The 24,739-nt window shown below is 34.6% G+C and overlaps 1 protein-coding gene across 1 annotated transcript in view; it reads left to right on the top strand.

Moving 5' to 3' along the window:
- The window catches only part of PRKCQ (protein kinase C theta), a 187,913-nt gene that overhangs the window by 78,012 nt on the left and 85,162 nt on the right, over positions 1-24,739 (top strand). The window contains exons 5-10 of the mRNA XM_031938503.1: positions 9,870-10,032; positions 12,296-12,327; positions 12,420-12,505; positions 13,959-14,088; positions 19,643-19,752; positions 20,613-20,736. Coding sequence (XP_031794363.1) covers positions 9,870-10,032; positions 12,296-12,327; positions 12,420-12,505; positions 13,959-14,088; positions 19,643-19,752; positions 20,613-20,736 — 645 coding nt within the window. The remainder of the gene's footprint in view (positions 1-9,869; positions 10,033-12,295; positions 12,328-12,419; positions 12,506-13,958; positions 14,089-19,642; positions 19,753-20,612; positions 20,737-24,739) is intronic.

The raw sequence follows: 24,739 nt of genomic DNA, 5'->3' as shown, positions 1-24,739 counted from the left end.
ACAGAAGTCGAGTGAGTTATCTAAGGTCACACAACTATGAAGTCTCTGAGGTTGGATTTTAACTCAAATCTTCCTGACTCAATACACTCCAGATCCAATGCCCTATTCACTGTGTCAATAGCATCTTGTAGACTACAACAATTTACAAAATAGCTTAAAGAACATAGAGAGGATGGGATTTGCTTCAGTGTTGGATGTACCCACATGACTGAAATCACACATCCTAGAACTGTTAAAGTATGTGTTTATTATAAGTATGTAGGAACACACATTGAATATATAGGTGCAAATGTCGTCTGTATAAAAGTAACGTGGTATAACATCTGAGTTTATTTCCAAGACATACAGGAAAAGTTTAAGTGACATTAATAATTGGGATTATTGTGGAAATGCCCTGATTTCAGAGGTGTAGGACATGAGTATAAATTAAGGCTCTCATTCCCCATGTAATTTAGGGCAGGTGGCTATGTGCCTCATTTCCTCATCTATAAAATGGAACACCTGGGATAAATGATCCCTAAAGTCCCTTCTAACCCTAAACCTAGGGCTTACCTGTAATAGAAAGTGTTCTGAACCAGAAGAAATGAGCTGTGTCCCATAAACTTCTTATTCTTAGGTCCCTCACCTAGGTAATGAAGGTGATAGATTAGGTCAAAAGTTCCTAACACGAACATCCACAAACCCACTTCAGAGGTCTCTGACCTTTGATAGGAGAAAAGAATCACATCTTTATTTTCACCAATCCTTATATTTCTGTGTATATTATTTTGTGCCTTTAAAAACATCATTATGAGTAAGGCTCCACAGGCTGTACCAAATGACCAAAGGGGTCCGTGACACACACAAAAACGGTTAAGAACTCCAAAGCTCCAAAAGAACTCCAAAATGAAAGCATTTTAAAAGTTTTCTTCCAACTCTGTAATTCTGTGTCTGCCACCATAGCAAGTGTCATATTAATCATTTCCTATTTAAAAAACACACAAAAAAAGATACAAAATGTTATCATGAATTTAAATTATGTATAAAAAGCCTTGTATCATGAAAGCTATATTCACATATGTATGCATAAGGAAATAACCAGATGCCACAGAAGCAGCAAATGGCTGTGTATAATATATATATGTATGTGTATATATATATATATATATATATATATACACACATATGTATGTATATTGTTTGTATATATACATATATGTATATTTATTTATATATATATGCATATATATACATATTTTATATATACACAAACACACACTCACATATATATATATATATATATATATATATATATATATATTTACTGAGTGTCTAGGTACTCACATTAATTACTGTAACTCCTAATATCCTAAACCTAGAAATGTACAAAAGAGAATTCCAATGATAATGAGATGTCACTTATCCCTAATTTTTTTGGTGGGGACAGTGGGAGGTAAGGGGGATGTCAAAGAAAAGGGAAATTTTAATTTAGGCAAGTCTCAAATAGGGCACCAAGGTGGAACATTGGATAGAACACCAGTCCTAGAGTCAGGAGGACTTGACGTCAAATATGGCTACTAATACTAGCTGTATGACACTGGGAAAGTCGCTTAAGCTCTTCATCTTCAGTTTCCTCATCTAATAATAGCACCTATCTTGCAGGGTTGTTTTGAGGATCAAATGAGATAATTGTAAAGCACTTAGCACAGTGTTTAGCATAAAGTACTATATAAATAATAATTATTATTGAATAAATCAAAATACTTATGAAATAAATAATTTAAGGCTTTTTACTCTAAATATAAATCACATATAACTATAATGTTTTGAAAATACTTTGTTTATATATATATATATATATATATATATATATATTTACTTGGCACATCAGAAAAAAAATTTCATAAATAAAAAGAAATATCAATTACTGGCCTAACATCTTGATGTACATGTATATGTGTGTTTTAAAAGTACCTTTTCTTAATTATAAGAAAAACTACACTGTTCTCACTACTTCTTTCAAAATGCATTATGTAAATTGAGAAATCATTTGAATGCAAGTTATTTTAGGAAAGAATTTAGATTTCTCTTTTAAGAAACAGCTTCATGAATATTCATATGCTACAGTGAAACTTGAATTTTTCATTCAAATGGAGGAACAAATGCAGGTGAGAAGGGGGAAAAATACCATAAAGTTTTACCTTAATAATTTTACCTACATGCCCAGAAATCTTTTTTTTTTTTCTCTTGAAGATACAGAGGCAATAGGTATGGTTGGCAGAGTGTTAGTCCTGGAGTCAGGGAGACAAGAATTCAAATCCTGCCTTTTACACATCAATTACTTGGAATAAGAGAAAAGCAACTAATTCCCTAAGTAGAAAGCTTTCACCCAAATAAAATTATAAATAACTGATATATTGATGCTAATGTAAGATTCCCATGCCCAAGGCCATAGTTAGTGGTTTTTCATCCATATTTTCAACATATACTAATTTGCCATGTGAGGGTAAAAAGGGAAGGAAGAAGGTGTTTGGTGTGAAATATTTATTATAATGCTAGGCACTGAGGGTTATAAAAAAAGTTTGTCCACTGGTACTCTCTTTCTGCCTTTGAAATGTAATTATTTCTTAAAGCTCTGATCCAGAGTTTTTGTCTTTTCTCTCTCTAAGGTGTCATCTTTGGCAATCTCATTTACTCTTAACAATTTCACTTACCACTTTCATATGTATGACTTAAACTTCTCTATTTCTAACTCTGATAATTCTCTCAAGATCTATACCTAACTTTTCCATCTGTCTCTAAAGCTAAATGTTTCATCATTATCTCCAAATAAATATGCTGAATTTTATCAGCTCCCTCTACCTCCTGCCTTCTTTATTCATATTAATGAAATCAACTTTCTCCCAATCACCAGCTTATATCTTGGAATGGCTTTTTGATTCTTTCCTTAGCATCAACCCTCATATGTTAATGTGTGATTTCAGTGATATGGAAACAAAATCCAACCAGTTCTGACTCTACAATAACTTCTCAAATCCATCCCCTCTTATTTGTCCCCCAATTCCCTATTTTGAGTCCTTAATACCTAGATTATCTCAGAAGCCTTCTACCCAGTATCCATCCCTTCAATATATCTTTCACAATAAGACCAGATCCATCTTCCTAATGCACAAGTTCTCATTAGTCATTACATGACTTAAAAAACTTTCTGATGATTCTTGAGTAAAGTAGAAATTCTTTAGCCTAATATTGAAAACCTTCCCAAGCCTGGCTCCCATCTCTCTATCTTCTTAGGCTTAGTGCATATTACTTGTTTGACTTCTTCTCCCTTTTCTTCTATCTTATGTACTTGTCTTACTCTATTTCTATCATAGTGATTTGTGTATATATCATCTCCCTTACTGAAGTTTAAGATCTTTAAAGGTAAGGATATATTTATTGCCTTCTCTATCTTAAGTGCTGAGAAACATTATTGGAGAATGAATGAATAAATGGAAAAGCATTTGTTCAACATCCATTATAGGTAGCTAGGTGATAAAGTGGATAGAGCACTGGGCTTAAAATCAGAAATACTCATTTTCATGAGTTCTAATCCAGCTTCAAACACTTCCTAGCTGTGGGACTCTGGGCAAATCACTTAGCCTTACTTGTCCCAGTTTCCTCATCTGTAAAATAAGCTGTAGAAGGAAATGACAAGAAAACCCCAAAAAGGGTCATGAAGAGTCAGACATCATTGAAATAACTCAACAACATGTACCAAGAGTATATTGTGCTAATCACTGGGAATACAAATAGAAAAAGTAAATATGGTCCCTGCTCCCAGATGCCAGTTTCTTGGATGAAGTAGGGAATTAATCAGTATTTGCTAAATTGAAGCATAAAAGCAGTCCCTGCCTTCAAGCAGCTTTCATTCTTCTAGGAGAGAGGGAAAAACAATATAATTTAAACAAATAACAAGTATAGAGCAATATAATACTGACTATAACCATAAAGAGAGCTCAAAGAAGAGAAATTGTTATGGATTATATAAGTTCATGTCAGAAAAAGGATTTAAACAACATTTTAAAAACTGAACAGAGTGTTTTTCAGCAGAGGGCATGAAGGTTGTGTATGTGTAATATCCAGTAATAATTGCTGACTGACTAAACCCTACTGGAAAGTAAGAAAGAAGATAAGGCCCTATGGGGAGAGGTTTTAGAGAAGCTTGAAAGCCAGATAAAAGACTCTGAATCTGATTCAGAAGGCAATGGGAAACCATTAATGAGTTTTGAACAGAGGGGTGATATAATCAAAACTGTGTTTTAGTCTGTCATCACTGTCAAAGTTAAAACAGAGGATGGAAATATTAAAGATGAGAGACCAGCTACATGAGTATTAAAGTCATTTAGGAATGAAGTAATGAGGGTGAGGACTTGTGTTATAACAAGAGAAATGAAAATCTGAAAACATAACAACATGTCTTGGTGACAGGTTGTTGTTCAACTGTATATAATTCTTTGTGACCCTGTATGGGTTTTCTTGGCAGAGATACTACAGTGGTTTGCCATTTCCTTCTCTAGCAGATTAAATCAAACAGAAGTACTTGTCCAAGGTCACAGAGCTAGTATCTGAGACTGGATTTGAACTCAAATCTTCCAGATTTCACGCCCCAAGATACTATCCACCAGCCACCAGCAACAGGTTAGCTGTGGCTAACCTGTGTAGCTAAAATAAAGGACAGGGGATAGTTGAAGAGGACTATAAGACTTTTTTTGACTTCATAGTCCCTTGTCCCTTTAGATCCTAGTGACCTTGATCACTGTGCCATATTAGCTAATTATCACCACATTTATGTCTTATCTTAACTCAGCTTTCAATACCTCAAATTCAGAGTTTGCTCTTTCTGACCACAATCTTCTTACCTGAAAGTAGTTCTTACATTTGACTTCCATCAATCTTACTCTTTGTTCTCTACAGACTCCTGTTGCTTAAAACCTCCAACTTCTTCCTTCCTAATGTCAATTGAGTCTTACAATTATTTTGGTGTTGAACTCACTAGTAACCTATGTTCTCTGAACACCTTTATCTTCTACTGTGTCTTTTTGTACCCAAACTTAGTGCTAGAAATGTGTCCCACTCTCTATTTTGCATTGCTAGAAAAAGTCACAAACCTATGTTGAATGGGATCACTATCAATATGTGCCATCTGACTTAAAATGAGTCTTATCTGATGCTCAGAAATCCTTTGATTCACCTCCAATTATCTCACTAGCATATTCTTCATAGTGGTCCTTCCAAACTTATCCTCAACTCCCTCTTCTCCTTGCCTCCTTATTCCTGGCAGATGACCTTGATTGAAATGGTCAAGACCTACCTCATGTACACTTTCTGCTTCAAAAATCACTCCTTCCTCCTCCTCTGAACTTCTAAATAGCTTCTTGGTTTCTTCATCTGCAGAATGGTAATGATAATGATATCTGATCTGCATTACTTGCAAAGATTTTGTCAAGATTATTGCTTTGTAAACCTTAAAATAATATCAGATATTTTATTACTATTATCTTCTCTTCTATTTATTCCTAACTCATATGTTCTTTTACTTTTTCGAGGCTAACTTTTTTCCTAATTTTTTTTTCCAATCTTCTCAATGATTTCCACTTGCTCCATTGTCTTCTCCCTTGGCCTTCAATTTTTTCCTTTTTCCATTGGCTCTTTCCACTCTTTATGTATGTTTAAATATGCTTAGATATCCTTTGTCCTTGGGGAGGAGGCAATTTCTTGCCTTGAATCTTCTACATCTGTAGTTTTTATTTCCTTCTGCCAAACTCCCAAGAGTATAGTTTATGTTTTTTGCCACTACTCAGTTCTTATCTCTCTGTAATCTAACTTCCATCCCTACTATTTTATTGAAACTCATTTATCCAAAGCCATTAATGATCTAATAACTAAATCCAGTTCCCCTTTCTATCCTTAGTTTCCTTTATGCAGCATTTGCTACTATTGAAAACTCCTATCTTCCTGAAATACTTTCTTGAGTTCTAGGATATAATAAAGATATCATCATTCCCTACATGTGAACATACCCCAATTCTATGGACTCTCCTTATCTACTGATTTATATCATTAGTTATCTTTATATGTGCACTCCATGTCCTTAATTAGATGGCAAGATCCTTAAAGGGCAAGGACCTTTTTTGTGTCCTTCCATAAGAATAACTACAGTGCTTTGCAAGAACATGATAAGTTCTGAATAACTCTCTGTTGACTGATTCCTTGAAACACAGGTAATGAGAGATATTTGGAGATGTCATTTTGGAATCATCCATGTGAAAGCTGTGAAAGTGGATGAGCTCATGAACATCACTCTAATGGATGGAATTCTGAAAAATATACGAAAATTGCCTTTTAGTAAATAAGGCATATTAAGAAAGAAAAAGCATATGGAGGGCATAGTGAAGAACAAAAAAACATTTCTAGGATACACAAGTACTGAATAACAATGCATGCAAATGATTTTTTTTACAGAACTATAGTGAGGATGCGTAGAATGAATCATTTCCATTCATGCTCCCGAGTTCACATGTTTCTATTGATTTCCACCCAAAAAGAGGAATGGGTCTAAATTGTAGATCTCTTTACAGTAGCCAACACTAGCTATAACTGTATCTGTATAATTATGCCACAATTAAACAAATACCCCAGTAATAATTATCTTGACCTCCACATCCACAAATTCTGATTCTTTTTCAGCCCCAACCCAACTACAAATGTAGAGATTCCTTCTAGCTCTAAGGGATTTGTCCCAGTCTGAGATTATGCTCTGTCAGTCAGCATTTACTAAGCATCTATTATGTATCAGGCTCTTTTTGAGCACTGGAGTTACAAAGAAAAGCAAAAGGCAATTGATGCTCTCAAAAGGCTCCCTATTTAATGGGGGAAGTGACATGCAAACAACTATGTACAAATAGTTTAGGTACAAGATAAATAGAGTAATAAACAGGGGAAAGGCACTAGAATCAAGAGAAATACATGCATACACACATGTGTGTACTATTTATGTGAAGATTCTGAGGCCCATGCAAAGCACTGTTTTCTGGGACATTCACCCAATAGCATAAAAGATTGATCAGACAGCTTCTCCTTAACTATAGTAAAAACAACTTAATTTAAATCTGTATTAAACACTTAGTCTTTTCTGTGGGCCCCTCATCTCTGACAATGAGAAGTTCAAACCATATTGTTTCTAAGATCCTTTCAATTCTATAAATATTTATAATTTATAATCATTTAAATGAGTTATCTTACTCTTGCTACTCACTCCTTATCAGCAATTCCTATAAATCATATTATGCTATTTATCTATCATAGCTTTGCCTGTCTAAGAATGACTCGCATTTCTGTATCTCCTTAACTCATCATTTCCCTACTGCATGCCTGAGAGGTGGTGATTAGTGCAAATATTATCCTCATTTCACAAATGTGGAAACTGAGATTCAGAATGCAAATGGAACTGATTTTACCACCACACATCTAATAAATGTCAGAGCTAAGATATATGAACTTGGTTCTCCTCACTCAAAGTCCCAGTATTCTTTCCACTGCATGACCATGACCTACATTTTTTTTATTTTATATAAATAACTTTTTATATGTATACCACAAAAATATTGCTTAAAGCACTATGGTTACTAGTTACTAACTTAATTTTCATAATAATCATATGTGTGTAAAGTACTTTTATCACTGTGTTACAGATTAGAAAAATTCTATTTTGCCTTTCTATGTATCCCTAGTGCTTAATAGAATGCCTACCTAGCACATAATAAGGACTTAATAAATACTTGTTGACTGATTACATGTGTGTCTGGAGTAGATCGAATATCAGGTATCAGGAAAACTACCTTCCTGAGTCAAATATGGTCTCAGACACTTCTTAGCTTATGGCTCTGGACAAGTCACTTAACCCTGTTTGCCTCAGTTTCCTCATCTGTAAAATGAGCTGAAGAAGGAAATAGCAAACCATTCTAGTAGATTTTCTTTGCCAAGAAAATCCCAAATAGGTCCTGATGAATCTGATGTGACTAAAAACAACTGAACAACATCTGTACATATATATATACATACATATACACACACATATAGATACATACATATGCTAGTTTGCCTATAGTTAGGAATTTAATTCACATCATAGCTAAATCTAGAATCATCCTATGTCATATTTGTCTTTTGTTTCATCCCAAGGTAGGTCATAATTTGGTCTTTTTCTCTCTGATTCTCTTAAGCAGATTACCATAATAGGCACTGATGTACATATATCTAGATGTATGTGTGTATATGTATATGTTTGTGTATATACACATATATTTACATATATAATATGAGATGGGTAGATTTAGATGCACAGAACATCCCAAAAGTCTTAATGCAGAGTTAAGTTACTAAAACTAAACTGCACTAAGACTTTTAAATACTATATATATATAGATAGATAGATATATTTATAGATATAAATATATATTTATATCTATAAATATATATACACACATCTACATATATATATAGTATCTCCATATCCATGTTTATATAAATGTTTATCATTCCACATATGTAAAATCAGGAAAATAATACATGTACTATTAATATCAAAGGATTGCTGTAATGTATATTAATATTAATATAATATATTCTTAATATATAATTATACTTATGATTAATTAATATATAATATATTATTGATATGATAATATAATATATTAAGCACACATACATGTGTATACATATACATTTATATTTACACATGTATTTATGTGTACTGTATGTGTTTGTGTACATACACATATCCATACACATCCATATATCCCCATATTCCTGGAATGCTCTCTCTCCTTATCTGCATCTCCTAACTTCCTGATTTCCTTCAAGATTCCACACAAATCTTACCTCCTACAAGAAGTCCACAACTTTCCCTCTGAGATTATTTTCCATTTACACTGGTTATATCATACTTGTGCAATGTTTTGGTCTGTCTTTTTTTACATTATCTCTCCCCATTAGAACATGAGCACTTTGAGAGTACATGACATGTTTCTGCCTTTATTTGTAATTCCCAAGCATAATAGGATGCATAGTACATAATAAATTCTTAATAAACATTTGTTGATTGACTGATCACACTCACAGATACACATTGATTTTATATCTCTAGATATAAAAAATCAGTCAGTAAATATAAATGAATAGATAAGATATAGATACTTCATGGCATCTATATATATATTCATATGCATATATCTGATCATATGTATATGTACACATATTTGTACCATTTGTACCATTAATATTTGTCATATTCTGTCTACCCAAGTTGATGAGCTAAAAAAATTTACTTTTATGATGACTGTGAAGTATTTAAGTGTCCTAGTTTGAAACAACTAACCCTAAATTGTTTTAAGCCTAGAAATAGTTAATTTTTCTATTGCTGATAATGACCACATTTTTCTCTAGAACTGGTAACTAAACTGAACTAGAATTGTCATTTTTTGTCTCCATTGGCTGAATCATCTTAGGCAATGAAGAAAAGAGACCAACAAATGCTACAAAAATGTATTCCTTAGGAAAAAATAATCTCTGGAAAAAAGTCAGCTCACAACTACCCAAGGGAAGTAGAGGGCTCAGTTTGAGTTTTGGCCAAGAAAATGCATATCATAAGATGTGGAAAAGACAAAATCTATGACTCATGGAATTTGTTACTGAAATATCATTTTGGGCAATCAGTACTCATCCTATTTGCCTCTGTTCCAAAGGATCTTTCCTCCCACCCCTCACATCCCAGTTCCAACCCTGCTTAATTTACCTTTGCTCAGTCACATCACTGAACTTTTCTTTTTCTCCCTTTCTCCTTTATACAGATGCTAAAGACCCAAGTCCATTTGACACAGAAGGCTTCTTTACATTGCACCACCGCCGAGGAGCTATAAAACAAGCCAAAGTCCACCATGTCAAATGTCACGAGTTCACTGCCACCTTTTTTCCTCAGCCCACTTTCTGCTCTGTCTGCCATGAGTTTGTCTGGTAAAATGGTTTGGATGTTTCAGAATCAACTTTCGAGTTAGGCTTTTCACTGCATTCCCTTCACCCCAGCTTGTAGAGAATGATTCAATTTGCAGGACATCAGATATAGTGTAGGAGGTTTCCAAATGTTTCAATGGAATCACAGTGGAATTTAGAAAATATCATGGGAGGACCTTCCCCAGACCTATTGGGTGATGTTTGTTTGCAGCAAACAAAGGCAATGTCTAACTTGGGGGGAAAAATGCTCATGAGTTGTAAGAATTATTAAGGGTGTGGAGCTGAATGGAAGGGTTTGAGTATCTTATTCCAAGTATATTTTTGCATTGAAATCATAATTGCCCTACCTCACAACTCCAATTTACCAAAGTAGACATTTATATTGGTCAGTTTTTCCCCACTAGAATTAACAGGAAGAAATGTTTAAAAAAAAAAAAAAAAAAAAAAAAAAAAACCTCTGAAGTTGTCTTTTGTTATTTATTATTAGTCCAATGCTTTGTGGGTCATTTGGGGTTTTCTTAGAAAAGATACTGAAGTGGTTTTCTCCAGCTTTCTCCAGCTCATTTTACAGATGAGGAAACGAAGGCAAATCGTGTTAAGTGATTGCCTACGACCACATAGCTAAGAAGTATCTGAGGCCATATTTGAATTCATGAAGATGAGTCTTCCTGATTTCAAGCCCAGCACTCTATCCGCTGTGCACCTAGCTGTCCCAAAAACCTCACTGATATTATAGGAAAAACTATGGTAGAATAGAAACTAGAAATTACTCCCATATCTTTGAGTCTCAGTATCCTTTCTATTTAAAAAGGTATATTTTCCTTTGTGACACTAAGATAACTAATGAGATAATACATAGAATTAAGTTCATAGATCCAGCTCAAAGGTTAAATAGGCTTGGTAGATCCATAGTCATTGATCAGTTTTCCTCTAATCACAGTCATAGATTTAGAGGTAAAAAGGTCTTAAGAGATCATCTCGTCAAATCTCATTATTAGACTTAAATAAAATAAGTCTCACAGAGATTAATCGACTTACCCAATACACCTAGGTAGTAAATGCCAGAGAACCTAGATCAGACTTCTGATTCCAAATCCAGCACTCTTTGCATTATTAAATAATGCTTTCTTTCAATTAGTGAATATCTCAATAAACATCTTAAATCATTTTTGGAAATGGGGAGGGAAGGGATTCCATCACTGGAGAGAATTTCTCATCTAGAAACTTCTTCTACTGGTATTGGTCAAAGACTCATCTGAAATTAGAGTCTTAGAGTTTCCTAGAACTCTGAAAAATTAAATGACTTATGCTGGGTCACACAGCTTAGCTTAGGTCAAAGATCAGAAATTAAGTCTTCTTGACTCACAGACCACCTCCCTATTTTCTATATTCTGTTTCTTCACTTGAGGACATTTGCCCTTAAGTCTCTTTTTTTCAATAATAGACATTCCCACAGTACTAAATCAATTTAGTTACCTTGAAGAGTGTTTAAGATTGTTAGATGATCATGAAGTGAATATAAATCATCTCACAGATAACTACCTTCGACCTGTCTGAAAGAATAATACAGCATATTAGCCTGGAAGTTAATAATTTGGTTCAGCAATCTGGAAATTAATAAAAGCAGCCAGGTAGTACAGTGGAGAGTGCCAGCTGGACAGAGAGACTCATCTTCCTGAGTTCAAATCTGGCCTCAGATATTAGCTGTGTGGCCTTGGATAAGTCATCTTATTCTTGTTTCCTCAATTTCCTTATCTGTAAAATGAGCTGAATAAGGAAATAGCAAGCCATTTCAGTATTCTTGTCAAGAGACATGACTGAAACAACTAAATAACAAGTCTGGCAATATTCCTCAGAAGTCCCTTTCTGCTTTCTTACTTTAGCTTCATTAAGACCTTTCAATTTCTACTTAGTTATCTATACAATGAATAAGGCAAAAGTATAGCACCCCACAGCTACCAAATTCTTCAATTATTTAATTCCCCAAACATTAACTCCAATAAATGTCATGTGATAGTTGCTCACTGGTTATATGATATACCTAATTAATAGTTGTCTACAACTTGGAATAGTAAGAAACAAGCCAAAAATATACATGTATAACCAGAAAAAATAAAACAATTAAAAAAAAAAAAAGGAGGGGAAAAAAATAAACCAAAATGGGAAAATTTGAACTAATGTAGCTGTGAAATGTTTAAATAAAATGTGGAATTCATGTTGTGTCTGGCATCCAATTTTATATAAACTGCTTTGTATTTTATTGCAGGGGCCTTAACAAGCAAGGTTACCAGTGCCGACGTAAGTAAGGAAGCTTTCTATCTTATTTCCCGCTTTTTTTGGTTTGTTTCTGACCTCTTTTGGTACTTAAACAATATTTCTTTTTCTTCCAGAATGTAATGCAGCAATTCACAAGAAATGCATTGATAAAGTTATTGCCAAGTGTACAGGATCCGCTGTCAACAGCAGAGAAACGATGGTGTGTGTTTTGATTTGTAGCAACTGTGAGTCTGTTGCCAATTTAGGGATTTAGAATCAGAAGACATAGCTGGAATTCAAGCTCTCTCATTTATTAGCTGGGTAAGGTAGTTAACTCTCTGAATCTTAATTTCCTCAACTGAAGATGAGAATGGTAAAAAGCTCAAGAAATACAATAAATAATTGTAAATTAATAACTTTTAATCAATCCATCAATAAGTAAATATATACTGCATACCTATCCATCAGACACTATGCTAAGCACTGGGGATACAAAAAGAGACAAAAGATAGTCTCTGTCCCCAAGAAGCTTAGAATCTGAGGATACAACTGGATAAACAAGCAAACTATATCTGAGATAAACAGGAAATAATTAACAAAGAGAAGGCACTAGAAGGGTTGAGGAAGATTTCCTGTAAGATGGGATTTAATTGGGATTTTAACTGGAATTTAAAGGAAACCAAGGAGTTCAATAGGTAGAATTCAGGATGGAAAGCTTTCTAAACATAAGAGACAGCTAGAGAAAATGCCTCAAGCCATTTATTCTTGGAACATCCAGGAGACAAGTGTCATTGATTTATGAATATGTGTCAAGGAGTAAGGTTTAAGAAAACTGAAAAGGAAATAGAGATTTAGGTTATGAAGGGCTTTGAATGCCCAATAGAGCATTTCGTACTTGATCATAGAGGCAATAGGCAGCCCCTGGAGTTTATTGAGTAGGTGAGTGACAAGGTCAGATCTGAATTTTAGGAGGAGAGAAGAGAATGTATTCAAGAAAACACTCAAATACATGCAAAAATGGATACATACAAAGAAAAGTAAAAGATTCTCCCTTTTCTCAAGGATATCACCAATCTAACGAGAAGGAAAGCATGCAAATAACTAGATACAAACCAGATAAATACAGAATAAATAGGAGATGATTAATTGAGGGCAATCACTAGAATTAAGAAGGATCAGGAAAGAACCCCTATAAAAGATGGGATTTTAGCTGGTACTTTAAAGAAGGCAGGAGACAGAATTATGAGCAGGGAAGAACATTTCAGACATGCAAGGAGAGAAATTTATAGAGGGAAGAGCAAATATCTATACAATAAAAACTGTAATGAGAAATGCATACCATAGTACGGAGTGAGTAGAAGACGTTTAGTCACTAGTATTTTAAATGGCTCTTGTTCCTCCTTTTTGAGTTATAAACTGTCTCTGTTACTGACTCAAAATGCAGCTATGTCCAAGCTACAGCCCCACTAGTTTGTTCCTCGGGTTTACCATTTAACAAAGGGGTTAGACAGTGTCCTTTCATTGTAAGATGATGAGAAGTGACCGCTGTGCTCTTAGTAAATACAAAGTGATATTGAGAATTCCAAATTAAAGTCTAGTTGTGCTGTGGTACTTTGCTAGCTCTCTGAAAAGTCAGGCATTTCAATGACCCTCATCTGTTTGTTTCATTTTAGTTCCACAAGGAGAGATTTAAAATTGATATGCCCCATAGATTTAAAGTCTACAATTATAAGAGCCCAACTTTCTGTGAACACTGTGGAACCCTACTTTGGGGACTGGCAAAGCAAGGGCTAAAGTGTGATGGTGAGTATTACCCCCACATTAAGAACGTCTGTCTATGAAACCCAGATGGAGCATTCTTTGATTTCAGGGAAAGGAGGATTGACAGGGACTCACAGCTTATGGGGAGGGGATTAGAAAAGGGGTACAAGAAGGGTGAGCAAATTTTAAGAAAACTGAGAATCAAATACTTATGATGCTTTCCATCTTTCAGGGCAGCAATCATTGATGTTCTTTAATCACCACAAACCCCAAAACCATCTTTTGTGCATTGGAATGGTACAAAGCAAAGATTATTTAATAACCAGTGAATATACAGTTGCCTTCTGCTGCCTTGGCAAAAGATTAAAGACCTCTCTTATTCATCCCTGATTCTTCCTCCCATATCTAATCATTGACCAAATTTTGTGCCTTTATCAAATCTCTAGATCAGGGGTCCTCAAACTACAGCCGTGGGCCAGATGCAGCAGCTGAGGATCATTATCCCCCTCACCCAGGGCTATGAAGTTTCTTTATTTAAAGGCCCACAAAACAAAGTTTTTGTTTTTACTATAGTCCGGTCCTCCAACAGTCTGAGGGACAGTGAACTGGCCCCCTATTTAAAAAGTTTGAGGACCCCTGCTCTAAAGGGTCTAAGCTGAGGGTCTAACTTAACACTCTGAACAAGAGGTGCCAAGTATATTTCCTTTGGAGTAAATGAAATATATTCAACCCTCATTCATCTTTCTATTTTGCTATAAGAAAAGGATAAAAATACATGTTAAAGCTTCTTTAATCAAAATACAAGAGAGCAGAACTAGTAGGTCTTAGGATCATCTTTATTTTTTTTTTTTTACAAAATTAGAAAACTAAAAAGTATCATTTAACTACTAATATTACCAGCACCCCCCCCCACTTCTGACTTACCCTCATAAGGGGATTATAACATTGTCAAAATCTACCACCAGTTATTAATGCTTCAAGCAAGGCATGCCCTCAAATACAGTCTCCTTGGTACCAAAACTTCAATTCTCTAACTGTAAGTGCTGCCTCACAACAAAAATGATGTGATACACAGTGGGAATTGGGGGATAAGCTTTACTCTGACATTAATGCTTGAACCTTGGGATCCTCAGTGTGGAAAGGTGTTCACAGAAGGTGTCTCCTTCCAAAAGAGCCTTAAAAAAAACTTTTATGCTTAGAAGGCACCGTTTTCATCTTATTTGTCCATTCTTTAAATAGAATTTAATTTAATTTAATTTAATTTATGAATTTAAACTTATGCCAGTGTCCAACATAACCACTTTATTTCTCTTCAGGGAATCAACTGAGGCAATTGACCTAAGATAGAGCATTATTTTTTAGCAGTTTCTTTGATTTTTCTTTTTGTTATGCCTTTATAATACATACATATCATTTGCTAGGCTTCTAACCTAAGCCTTCCTCCCCATCTCAGGATACCTCCTTCATTCCTTGAAGAGCAAGCACCTACTTCTAAGGGCTCAGAACTTCTGGGAGAATTCCTTCATATTGTTTCACAGATCACATGACCAACTTTGTTCTGTTCTTTTTTGACAACATTCTTTGTTTTCAATTCCATTCTTTCCTTCCCCCCCTTTCCTTCCCCCCTTTCTCTACCTCCCCTTTCTTATACTGACCCCTTCTGACCACTCCCCTTTAGCATTCCCTCCCCCTTCCCCCTCCCTTTCTTCCCTTTCTTCCCCTCTCCCCCTTTCCCTTTTTACCTCTGGAGTCCTTTCCTACTGTGGCCTCTCACCTGTATCCTCTCCCCCCCACCCCAAACTCACTTTGCCTCACCTCCCTATGCCCTTGTTCTGTTCACCAGTTGTCCTAAATCCTTTCCGTGTTATTTTTTTCTCCCTTTTCTCTCTACTCCCGTTTCTTCCCATCTTAACCTATAATCACCCTCATTTTCTCATATATTGTCTCTATTTCTATCTATTCTTCTCTTCTTTTTTTTCTGCATTTCCCATGAAAATAATCCCAAAGCGGGATTTTATACGCAAGCACAAACCCAGACACCATCTGCTGGGTTAGTAGCAAAGCCCCAAGACGTCATTATGGTGGATATGATTGACTTTCTTTATAACAGTGTTCTAGCCAGATGAAGGCGTAGCTCTGTCCACTGCTATAAAGAGTGTGGAGAAATATTCATCAGTGTGGCCCTGATCCCTGCTGACTCTCCGGCTATGTGTCACTGGGCCACAGGGCATAGGCTAGAGAGTGTAGATGAAGCCACACAAGCCATAACCTTCGTAGACGACTCAAGCGTAAGTCCTGCTGACAGTGCAGAATCCGAGAGGGGTAAAACCACCATCAAGACCAGTTTCTTCATGTTTTTGAAGGATGCTTTTACATTGATACTTGATTTCATTTTCTTGATTGTGTATGAAAAATATAGACAAGGGTTTTATTTTTTTGTTTTGTTTTGTTAAAACATTTTGAGCTGCTAAAAATAATATATATATATATATATATATATACATATGTATATATATACATGGGAGAAGCATTGTGTCACTTTATATCAACACATACCTATGTATTTATCGTATGTATTTGAATGGGATACAGATAAATGCATCATTTTTCAAATGTTTTCTTAGGCAAGACATTGAAATCTTTGAGTCTGTGGAAGGGTAGATCCAATTCCATTACAACAAATCCCATGGGAGTTGTTTATATTTTTTCTGGTGGTGGTGAATTGTGATTTTATTGTATTAAATATTACTTAAAATGAATAGGTTTTCTGTTGATAAAAATGAATAATTCCCCCAAGGGGAGGATGTTAAGAAAAGTAATGTTTGATAACTGAAAAAAATAGTTTAAAAAAAATTTTAATGAGTAGGATGTACTTAGACATCCCTTTTGTTATATGGAAAGCTTGTTTATTGTAATAGCGAATTGTCTTTGAAAAAAAAAAGAAAGAAAATTCTATCTATATGAGATTACATTTTACTTACTACATAAGGTAAATTTTACCATTCCATTCTCTTAATAAAAATAGAATCCTTATTCAAGCCTTGAAGAGAGGATTTTAGAGTAGATGCACAATGTGCATCAGAAGTTAGAGAATTATAGATCACACAGAATTATAGAATTTTAGTCAAAAAAAACCTGAAAAATCTTGACAAGTCCTTTTCATTTGGGGAGGGAGGGAAATGTAGTCTGTAAAAGAATAATGACTTGTCTAAATTTGTGTAAAAGTGATAAAGTAGCCCAAGTTTTTAATTCTTAGGTTGCTATCTTGATGCTATTATGGTTTCTTTACATTTGCAAAGACCTATATGGACATTATCTCATTTGAGTCTCATAACAACCTTCTACAGTAGGCATTTCAGGTCTTATCCATATTTTACAGATGAAAAAACTAAGGCTCTTGCAGGTTAAGTGATTAGTCTTTGTCATATAACTATTAAATGTCATCTGTATTGTGCATTGGATAGAGTACTACAGGGAAGATTTATCTTCCTAAGTTCAAATGTGACCTCAGACACTTGCTAGCTATGTGACTCTGAGCAAGTCACTTAACCCACATTGCCTCAGTCTCCTCACCTGTAAAATTAGCTGGAAAAAGAAATGGCAAACCATTCCCATGTCTTTGCCAAGAAAACCCCAAACGGGGTCATGGAAAGTCATTAAAGAATGAAATAATGGCTTTTGTTGTTTAAAAATTTAAAAAAGCTTCTTTCAGGGCTTCTTTCCATAATATAAAAATCCAGAAGTGAATCATGTCAACTTTTTCTGGACCTTCATAACTGGCAATAAGAATGGTATGGAAAAGTCCTGAATTTAGAGTCATAAGACTTGGGTTCAGATTCTAGCACCGATAGATAATAACTATGTAACTTCAGAGAACACCTCCATCTTTCTGGGCCTCAGTCTCCCTATCTATAAAATGAGGGTATTCAACTAGGTGATCGGTAAGGTCTTTTCAACTCTAAAATCTATGATCCTACAGTCTATGAATGAGTCAAGTTGGCAAAAATAAGCACTTACTATATACTGGGCATTGTGCTAAAGTACTGAAAATATAAATACAAGAAGAAATAAAAACAATAGCTGATCTTGAGGAGCTTATATCCTAATGAAGGAAGACAACACATTAAAGGGAGTTGAAAAGTGGATAGAGGAAAAAATAAGAGGTGTACTTTTATGCAGAAATGAGATATAGGCAATCTAAGAGAGTCAGAAATATAGCCTGCAGAGAAGCAAAGGCATGACTGGTCCATATATCCTCCTGGAAATGGAGATTTGGGGGTCAATCAGTCCCACAGGATGGAATGGTACTTTGAGAATTCTATGGGTTGACTGAGGTTTTAGAGTAAAGAGGTTTCTGAAGCATTTTAGAAAAATTCTGGGAGAGTGATAGAGAAGTAATAAAACTAGCCTAAATATCTTCCTCAAAATGGAAGTTCTAGGAGGAGCCAGCCAATAGTAACAATATCTATACTAAAATGAAAATTCTTCCCTACCTATTTTTGCATATTTTGGGGGATTAGGTATGGGATTAGGTTTCTGGAAACTGCAGGAAGTGTCTACATGTGTTTCTAGGAAAGTATTTATTATAATAAGAGTTGGTATACATGGTTCTTAATCTATAAAAATAATATTCATCTCAAAGTCTTTACCACCAACCAAAATATAATTGATATTGAAAAGAGTTGCATTAAACTCTATTAATTGTGATAACATATGTTTTCATGGCCTTGGGAAAAGTGTTTTTTCTGGCTTTCAACAGCCATGTTTTGTATCTGAAGATCTTAAATGACTCTTTCATTGATGCTTTAGTTAATGCTTTAAGTGGACTGCTCCTTAGCAGAGATTTAAGAGGTACTATATATGGCTGTAGATTTCCACTTCATTTACTCACTTCTATACCTTCCCATTATTTTGCTCCCAGAAATCCCTAGAGTGTCTGAAGTAATTCCAGAGACATCTCATTCATCTAAGGCTGTATCCTTAATTTGGTCTTAGAAATTGATCTTTACCAACTTAACGGGGGGAAGGGAGTTTAAAAAATATATGCTGAGAAAGGTTTTTTTGGTTTAAGGAGGGGGTTAATTTATTCAGCATTCCTGATACATAAATAGATCATAGGATTATAGATTTAGAGATAAAAGAGACCTCATGGTCCTTCGATTTGATTCCTTATTTTAAATAAGAGGAAAATGAGACCAGAAAGTGACTTGTGCAAAGGTAACCAAATGGTACCAGAGCTGAGATCCAAACTAAACTCTTCCCACAGCCTTCTAAAAAATGTGGTTTTGTTAATTTTTTGTACTTTGGGGCCAGGCTGCCTAAAAGTGATAGCCTAGAGGGCTTATTCAAAATGCAGCCCAACACTGCACAATGAATACTGCCAATATTTAGGGATTTTGTGTTTCTGTTATTAAATCTAATACAATAAAAGCAATTTAACACCTCAAATCCATCTTGGACACAAATAGTTATAAATAGATGGAAAGATGGGGAAAAAAAGAAAAAATTATATCTAATTCACAGTCTAGAAATATAATAGTTATTTCTTCGGGGGAGTATCATTCATCTCACCACTCCATTATGTTTTTCTTTTCAGCATGTGGCATGAACGTTCACCATCGATGCCAAACAAAGGTGGCCAACCTTTGTGGGGTAAACCAAAAACTCATGGCTGAAGCTCTGGCAATGATTGAAAGTACACAACAGGTAGGGATGTTCTTGATGTCCAGTGAATTCACTCTGGAAACTGAAGATATGCAAAAAAATTATATATTAAGTTTCAAAGAGTCTTTATAATCTCCTTTGGGAGGAAGTAAGGAAAAAATGCACTTGAAACTATAACATTTCTTCTAGACTTTAAAATGAATATGATTTCATCTGTGTGCATATTCAGTCTGTCACAAAGATTATAATCTCTCAATGTCCTTGCATCAATCAGTTAATTAAGAAGCAACTATTGAGTGCTTTAGGCACTGGATCAAACATTTGTTACTCTCGAGAAATACAGGTTCTAGTGGAAAGGGAAAAAAAATTTCATGAAGTGTGGTAGGGAAAGGCCTTCTTTTAGGCCTCAGCTTTTAAGGGAGGTAATAATTCAAAGAGGCAGAGGTGAAGAAAATGTTGAATAACTTAGGTAAAGGCCCAGAGATGGGAAATGGAATATCATATAAATAGTCTCCATGACTTTCTCTAGCCAAAAAAATTCAGTCACTCAGTGGTAAGGGTTTCAATTTGGGATTGCCTTTAAGCTTCTACTTGGAAGCCTTTTCAGCTCTTTCTAAGATATGGAACACTTTTTATTTCACTGCTATTATCATCAAGGATCCTAGGTTACCTCAATGTTATGATAAATTGGAAAAGATACTAAGAAAGTTGCCCTCTCCTTAGACATTATTCTTTTCCTTCCCCACAAAAGGAATGATACTGAACTTGAGGCAGTATCCCCCAGTTTATTAATCCATCCAGGGTTCCAAATATGGAAATTTACCATGACTAACACTTAATCGCCGAGTTGGTCCTTTAACAGAAGAGAGATAACTTGTATTTTGTTTTTGTTTGTAACCCAGGCTCGATGCTTACGTGACACAGAACAGATCTTCAGAGAAGGTCCAATTGAAATTGGCCTCCCTATCCACTTAAAGCAAGGAGCAACAATTCCATATTTGCCCATTTCTACAACTGGAAAAAAAGGTAACCTTAATGAGAGATGATGATAATGATGATACTAGTGAGTATTTACATAGCACTTTGGCTTACAAAGAATTTTACATGTATTATCTCATTTGATAGGAGGTAGATGCTGTTATTATTCCCATATCACTAATAAAAATCACCTGAAGCACGATTTGCCCAGAGTCACACAACTAGTAAGTTAAGCATTCTACCCATTATGCGATTTAGCTGCCCTTGGTGGGACTATTATTATTGATTAACTCTGACTCTTAGCTTTAAAATTCTTGGGCTGGCTGATCACTCTATTCTTTATGCCATTCAATATACTATAATTGAGCACAAACGAGGAGGTAAAAGACTAGGTCCAGCTCTGGTTGATCTCCTAGATCAGAGACAATGAAAGTCCCTATTTCTTCATCTGTAAAATGAGAGTCATCCTCACTGCCTACTTCCTAGGGACATCCTGAAGATCCCTTCTGATAAGATATAATGTAATTGTTACACAAATGGATAACTTTAGGTGAATTACCAAAGTTCCTTTGATCTCAGTTTCCTCATTAATAAAGTAATAGGTTTGAACTAGATGATATCTAAACTCTAAAACAGGCTTTGCTATTCTCCAAATGACTCCTGCTATAATTGGAGTGGACACAGCTGATTAGAAAGGAGATGAAAGAAAAGGACATAGAGAACAGGAAGGTTTCCCTGGTAACAATGACTTGAAGGAGACAAGTGCAAAATTTTGCTTGAGAATAAAACTGGCAATAGTTTGTGGGAACTGTCAGAAAAATGGGAAGACCAGGAGAAAGTGCCAAAAACTTCTAAAGCCAATCAGAAGAAAGATGTTTGGAAAATCTGAAAATTCAGCCAGAAACCACCTCATATACATGAATCTGGGCTACCTCCCTCAGAGCAGTATTTTTCCTGAACTTTTGGCAAAATGCAACTAATTGCTAATGAAAGGGAATGATTGGGCAAACTTGAGGAAAGGTTGATAACACTGCTATTAATAAAGCCTGTCTCAAAAGTTTCTTTTCCTCTGGTGATTTATCCCAGCAGATCCCTTTGAAAAATAACCACAAGCTACCAACAAAAAGTACAGAACATTCAGGATCTTCTTTACAGACAGTAGTATGTAGGGCAAAGAGAATTTTTTAATGACTTGCTAAAATGTACTTTATTTGCCTTTTTTGCCATGGACAAGTAAAAGCTCTCTGGGCTCAAAGTGTACGTTGATCGCCCTCCAGTAAGAAAGGGTCTATAGAAACATCTTTTTACTGTTCAGCATTTGGAGAAAGGAAAAGGGTTCCTTGAAAAAATGGTTTAAAGGTGAAAATGAATTAATAAATTTTAAAAAAAGGAATATTAACCTGTGTCAGAAGGTTAAATAGTACCATAATGTGATTTGGGGGGTGGGGGCGGAGAACACTTAGAGCAGTGGTTCTCAAAGTGTGGTGCAGTGAATCCTGGAGGGTCTCTGAAATTCTTTCGGAGGGTCTACAAATTCAAAATTAGTTTTTTTTTCTATTTATGATAAATATCTATTATGTAACCCATATAAACAAAAACTCTTTGGACATATTCTCAATAGTTGTTAATACCGTAAAGATGCTGAGAAAAAGAATTTGAGAACCAATGACTTAGAGCTTAGTAAAAGGCATGTACATATGATATTTAGCTTTACAGACAATATATATATTATATATTTATATATTATACATATGACATTTTATATATAGATATATATATATATATATATATATATGACAACAAAGGAGAACAGAAATAAAGATGTCCCTTAATTCACCAGAGAAACTAAGAATCAGCAATGAAATGCATGTTTTCAATGTCTATTCACATATGTTGAAAACAAAGTGTATGAACTGTATATTTTAATGGAAGGAGACAAATTGACCCCATAGATATCATTGAGACTTGATGGAATGAGGTTCACAATAGGAATATGTAGCTCAGAAATGAATACCTTTAATCAAATGGAACAAAATAGAAAAAAAAATAGGGCATAAGGAAGAAATAGGGCATAAGAAAGATACATTAAGAAATACTCTTATGAAGACATCTAGAAAAAAGAACAAGGAAAATTGTAAGGAATATTTAAATGGAATTAAATTCAACAAATTTTTATTATATACCTACTATGTGCAAGGCACATAGGCACTAGGGAGAGAAAGATAGAAATGAGTCTCTTCCTCCAAAAAAAAATCATGTTCCCCAGAAATGTCCTTGGAGGGAGAAACAGAAAATATATTTCCATCAAAGTAAATTATAGGTCGCCTATAGGAATTTGAGGAAAACATAGCAAGCCTGGCATGGAAATATGATAAAACAAGTGTGGGAAACTTCAGTTATCCAGAATCAGCTACAGTTCTCCTTTCAATTGAGATAATATGTGTGAAGCAATTAGCATAGTGCAGTCTAGCACATAGTAGGCAGTATTCCCTTCCCTCTAGCAAAAGCAGAGCAGCCAATAAATTCTTGGCTTGTCTTAATAAATTGCATCCTTCCAAGTTTAGGGAGTATAAAGGGAAATTGTTATTCTGGTCTGAAGCTGACTGATAGGAAAGAACTAGTTGCTAAAAAAAAAATAATAAATGATAAAAAATTTCTGAGGGAAATAAGTATTCCATATTAGAATTTATAGCCTAATATGCACCCTGTGAAAAAAATTTCTTTTAAGAAATCTAGAGCTAGGGCAAGTAGAATTCCATGGCTTAAAATTGTATAGGGGAAATCACTCTAGAAGGATTAAAAACCCTCAAAAATGATATTAAAAGATATAACAGAAATATTTTCAATAAAGATAGAAAGGTGAAATTATCTAAAGCCCATTAAGACATTATCTTAAACTGTGGCCCATGATCCCAGATAGTCTTGTAAATGAATATAGGGGTCATGAAATTGTGATGTGTTATCAGTAAATGTTTAATTTATATATCTATTTTGTATCCTTATATACCTAGGGTCATGTAAAAATTACTCAAACAAAAAAGGATCATGAGTGATAAAAATTTAAGAAGCCCTGCTTTAAAGAAACAATGTGGATGCACAGAAAATTCATTGGTCAACTTGGCTTTTTAATATGTATCTATAAAATCCGGTAGCATTGTGACATTATGGGAAATTAACAAAATTTAACAAAAAATGGACAGTATTGTAAGAATCATATTATGAGTGCTCAAAATGAGCTGAAGCTGATGATAAATGTCAGCAGAATGTGATTTTAAAAAAAAGTTTTATTACAAAAAGAACAAAAGAAAAAACAGATTGCTATTGAGGATGGCAAAAATACTAAAAAATTACCTTGATTTCATTTTCTCATTCAAGAAAATTGAGTTTGTATTGGTAAATATAGAGCAAAAATTATTAAGAGAACTAGGTACCTTATAAAATCCCACTTTATAGAAAGAATTAACTAGTGCATGTGATTTCTTAGATACCATCAGTGATCCTTGAAAGACTGAAGGACAAGTGAGGTACCATATAACTGGAGAAGAGCAAATGTATTCTTCTTTTGAAAAAGTTGAGAGTAGAATCTGCAGACTGTATGCTAATAAACTTGACTCCCACTTTTGGTAGAAATCTAGAAAGGATTGTTTGTAGGCACTTAGGACAGGAAGGACTGACCTCTACCAGCCAACAGAATTTCATAAAGAACAGGTCACGTTAGACTAAAGTCAAGTTTTGTTTTGGCTTTTCTTTTTTAGTTGAATTACTATATTTGTACATGAGTTCCTAGACATTGAGAATACATAAAACATTCTTTTCCCTTAAGGAGCTTATATTCTCTTAGTGGAAACAAGATGCATTTAATAAATATGTGCAAAATATTTTAAAATTAAATACAAGATAGTTATCAGCATACCACCTCAATTGAGATGATAAAAGATCTGAAGTAGAAGGTGACACTTATTTTGAATTTTGAAGGAATTATTTTGAATTTAAAGGAATTTCCAAGAGACAGGAAAGAAAAGGGAGTGAGTTCTAGGCAAGGGAGACAACC

This window comes from Sarcophilus harrisii, chromosome 5, assembly GCF_902635505.1.
Source record: "Sarcophilus harrisii chromosome 5, mSarHar1.11, whole genome shotgun sequence".
Taxonomy (NCBI): Eukaryota; Metazoa; Chordata; class Mammalia; order Dasyuromorphia; family Dasyuridae; genus Sarcophilus; species Sarcophilus harrisii.
The sequence above is the reverse complement of the archived record's forward strand: the minus strand, read 5'-3'. Positions and strand labels throughout refer to the sequence as shown.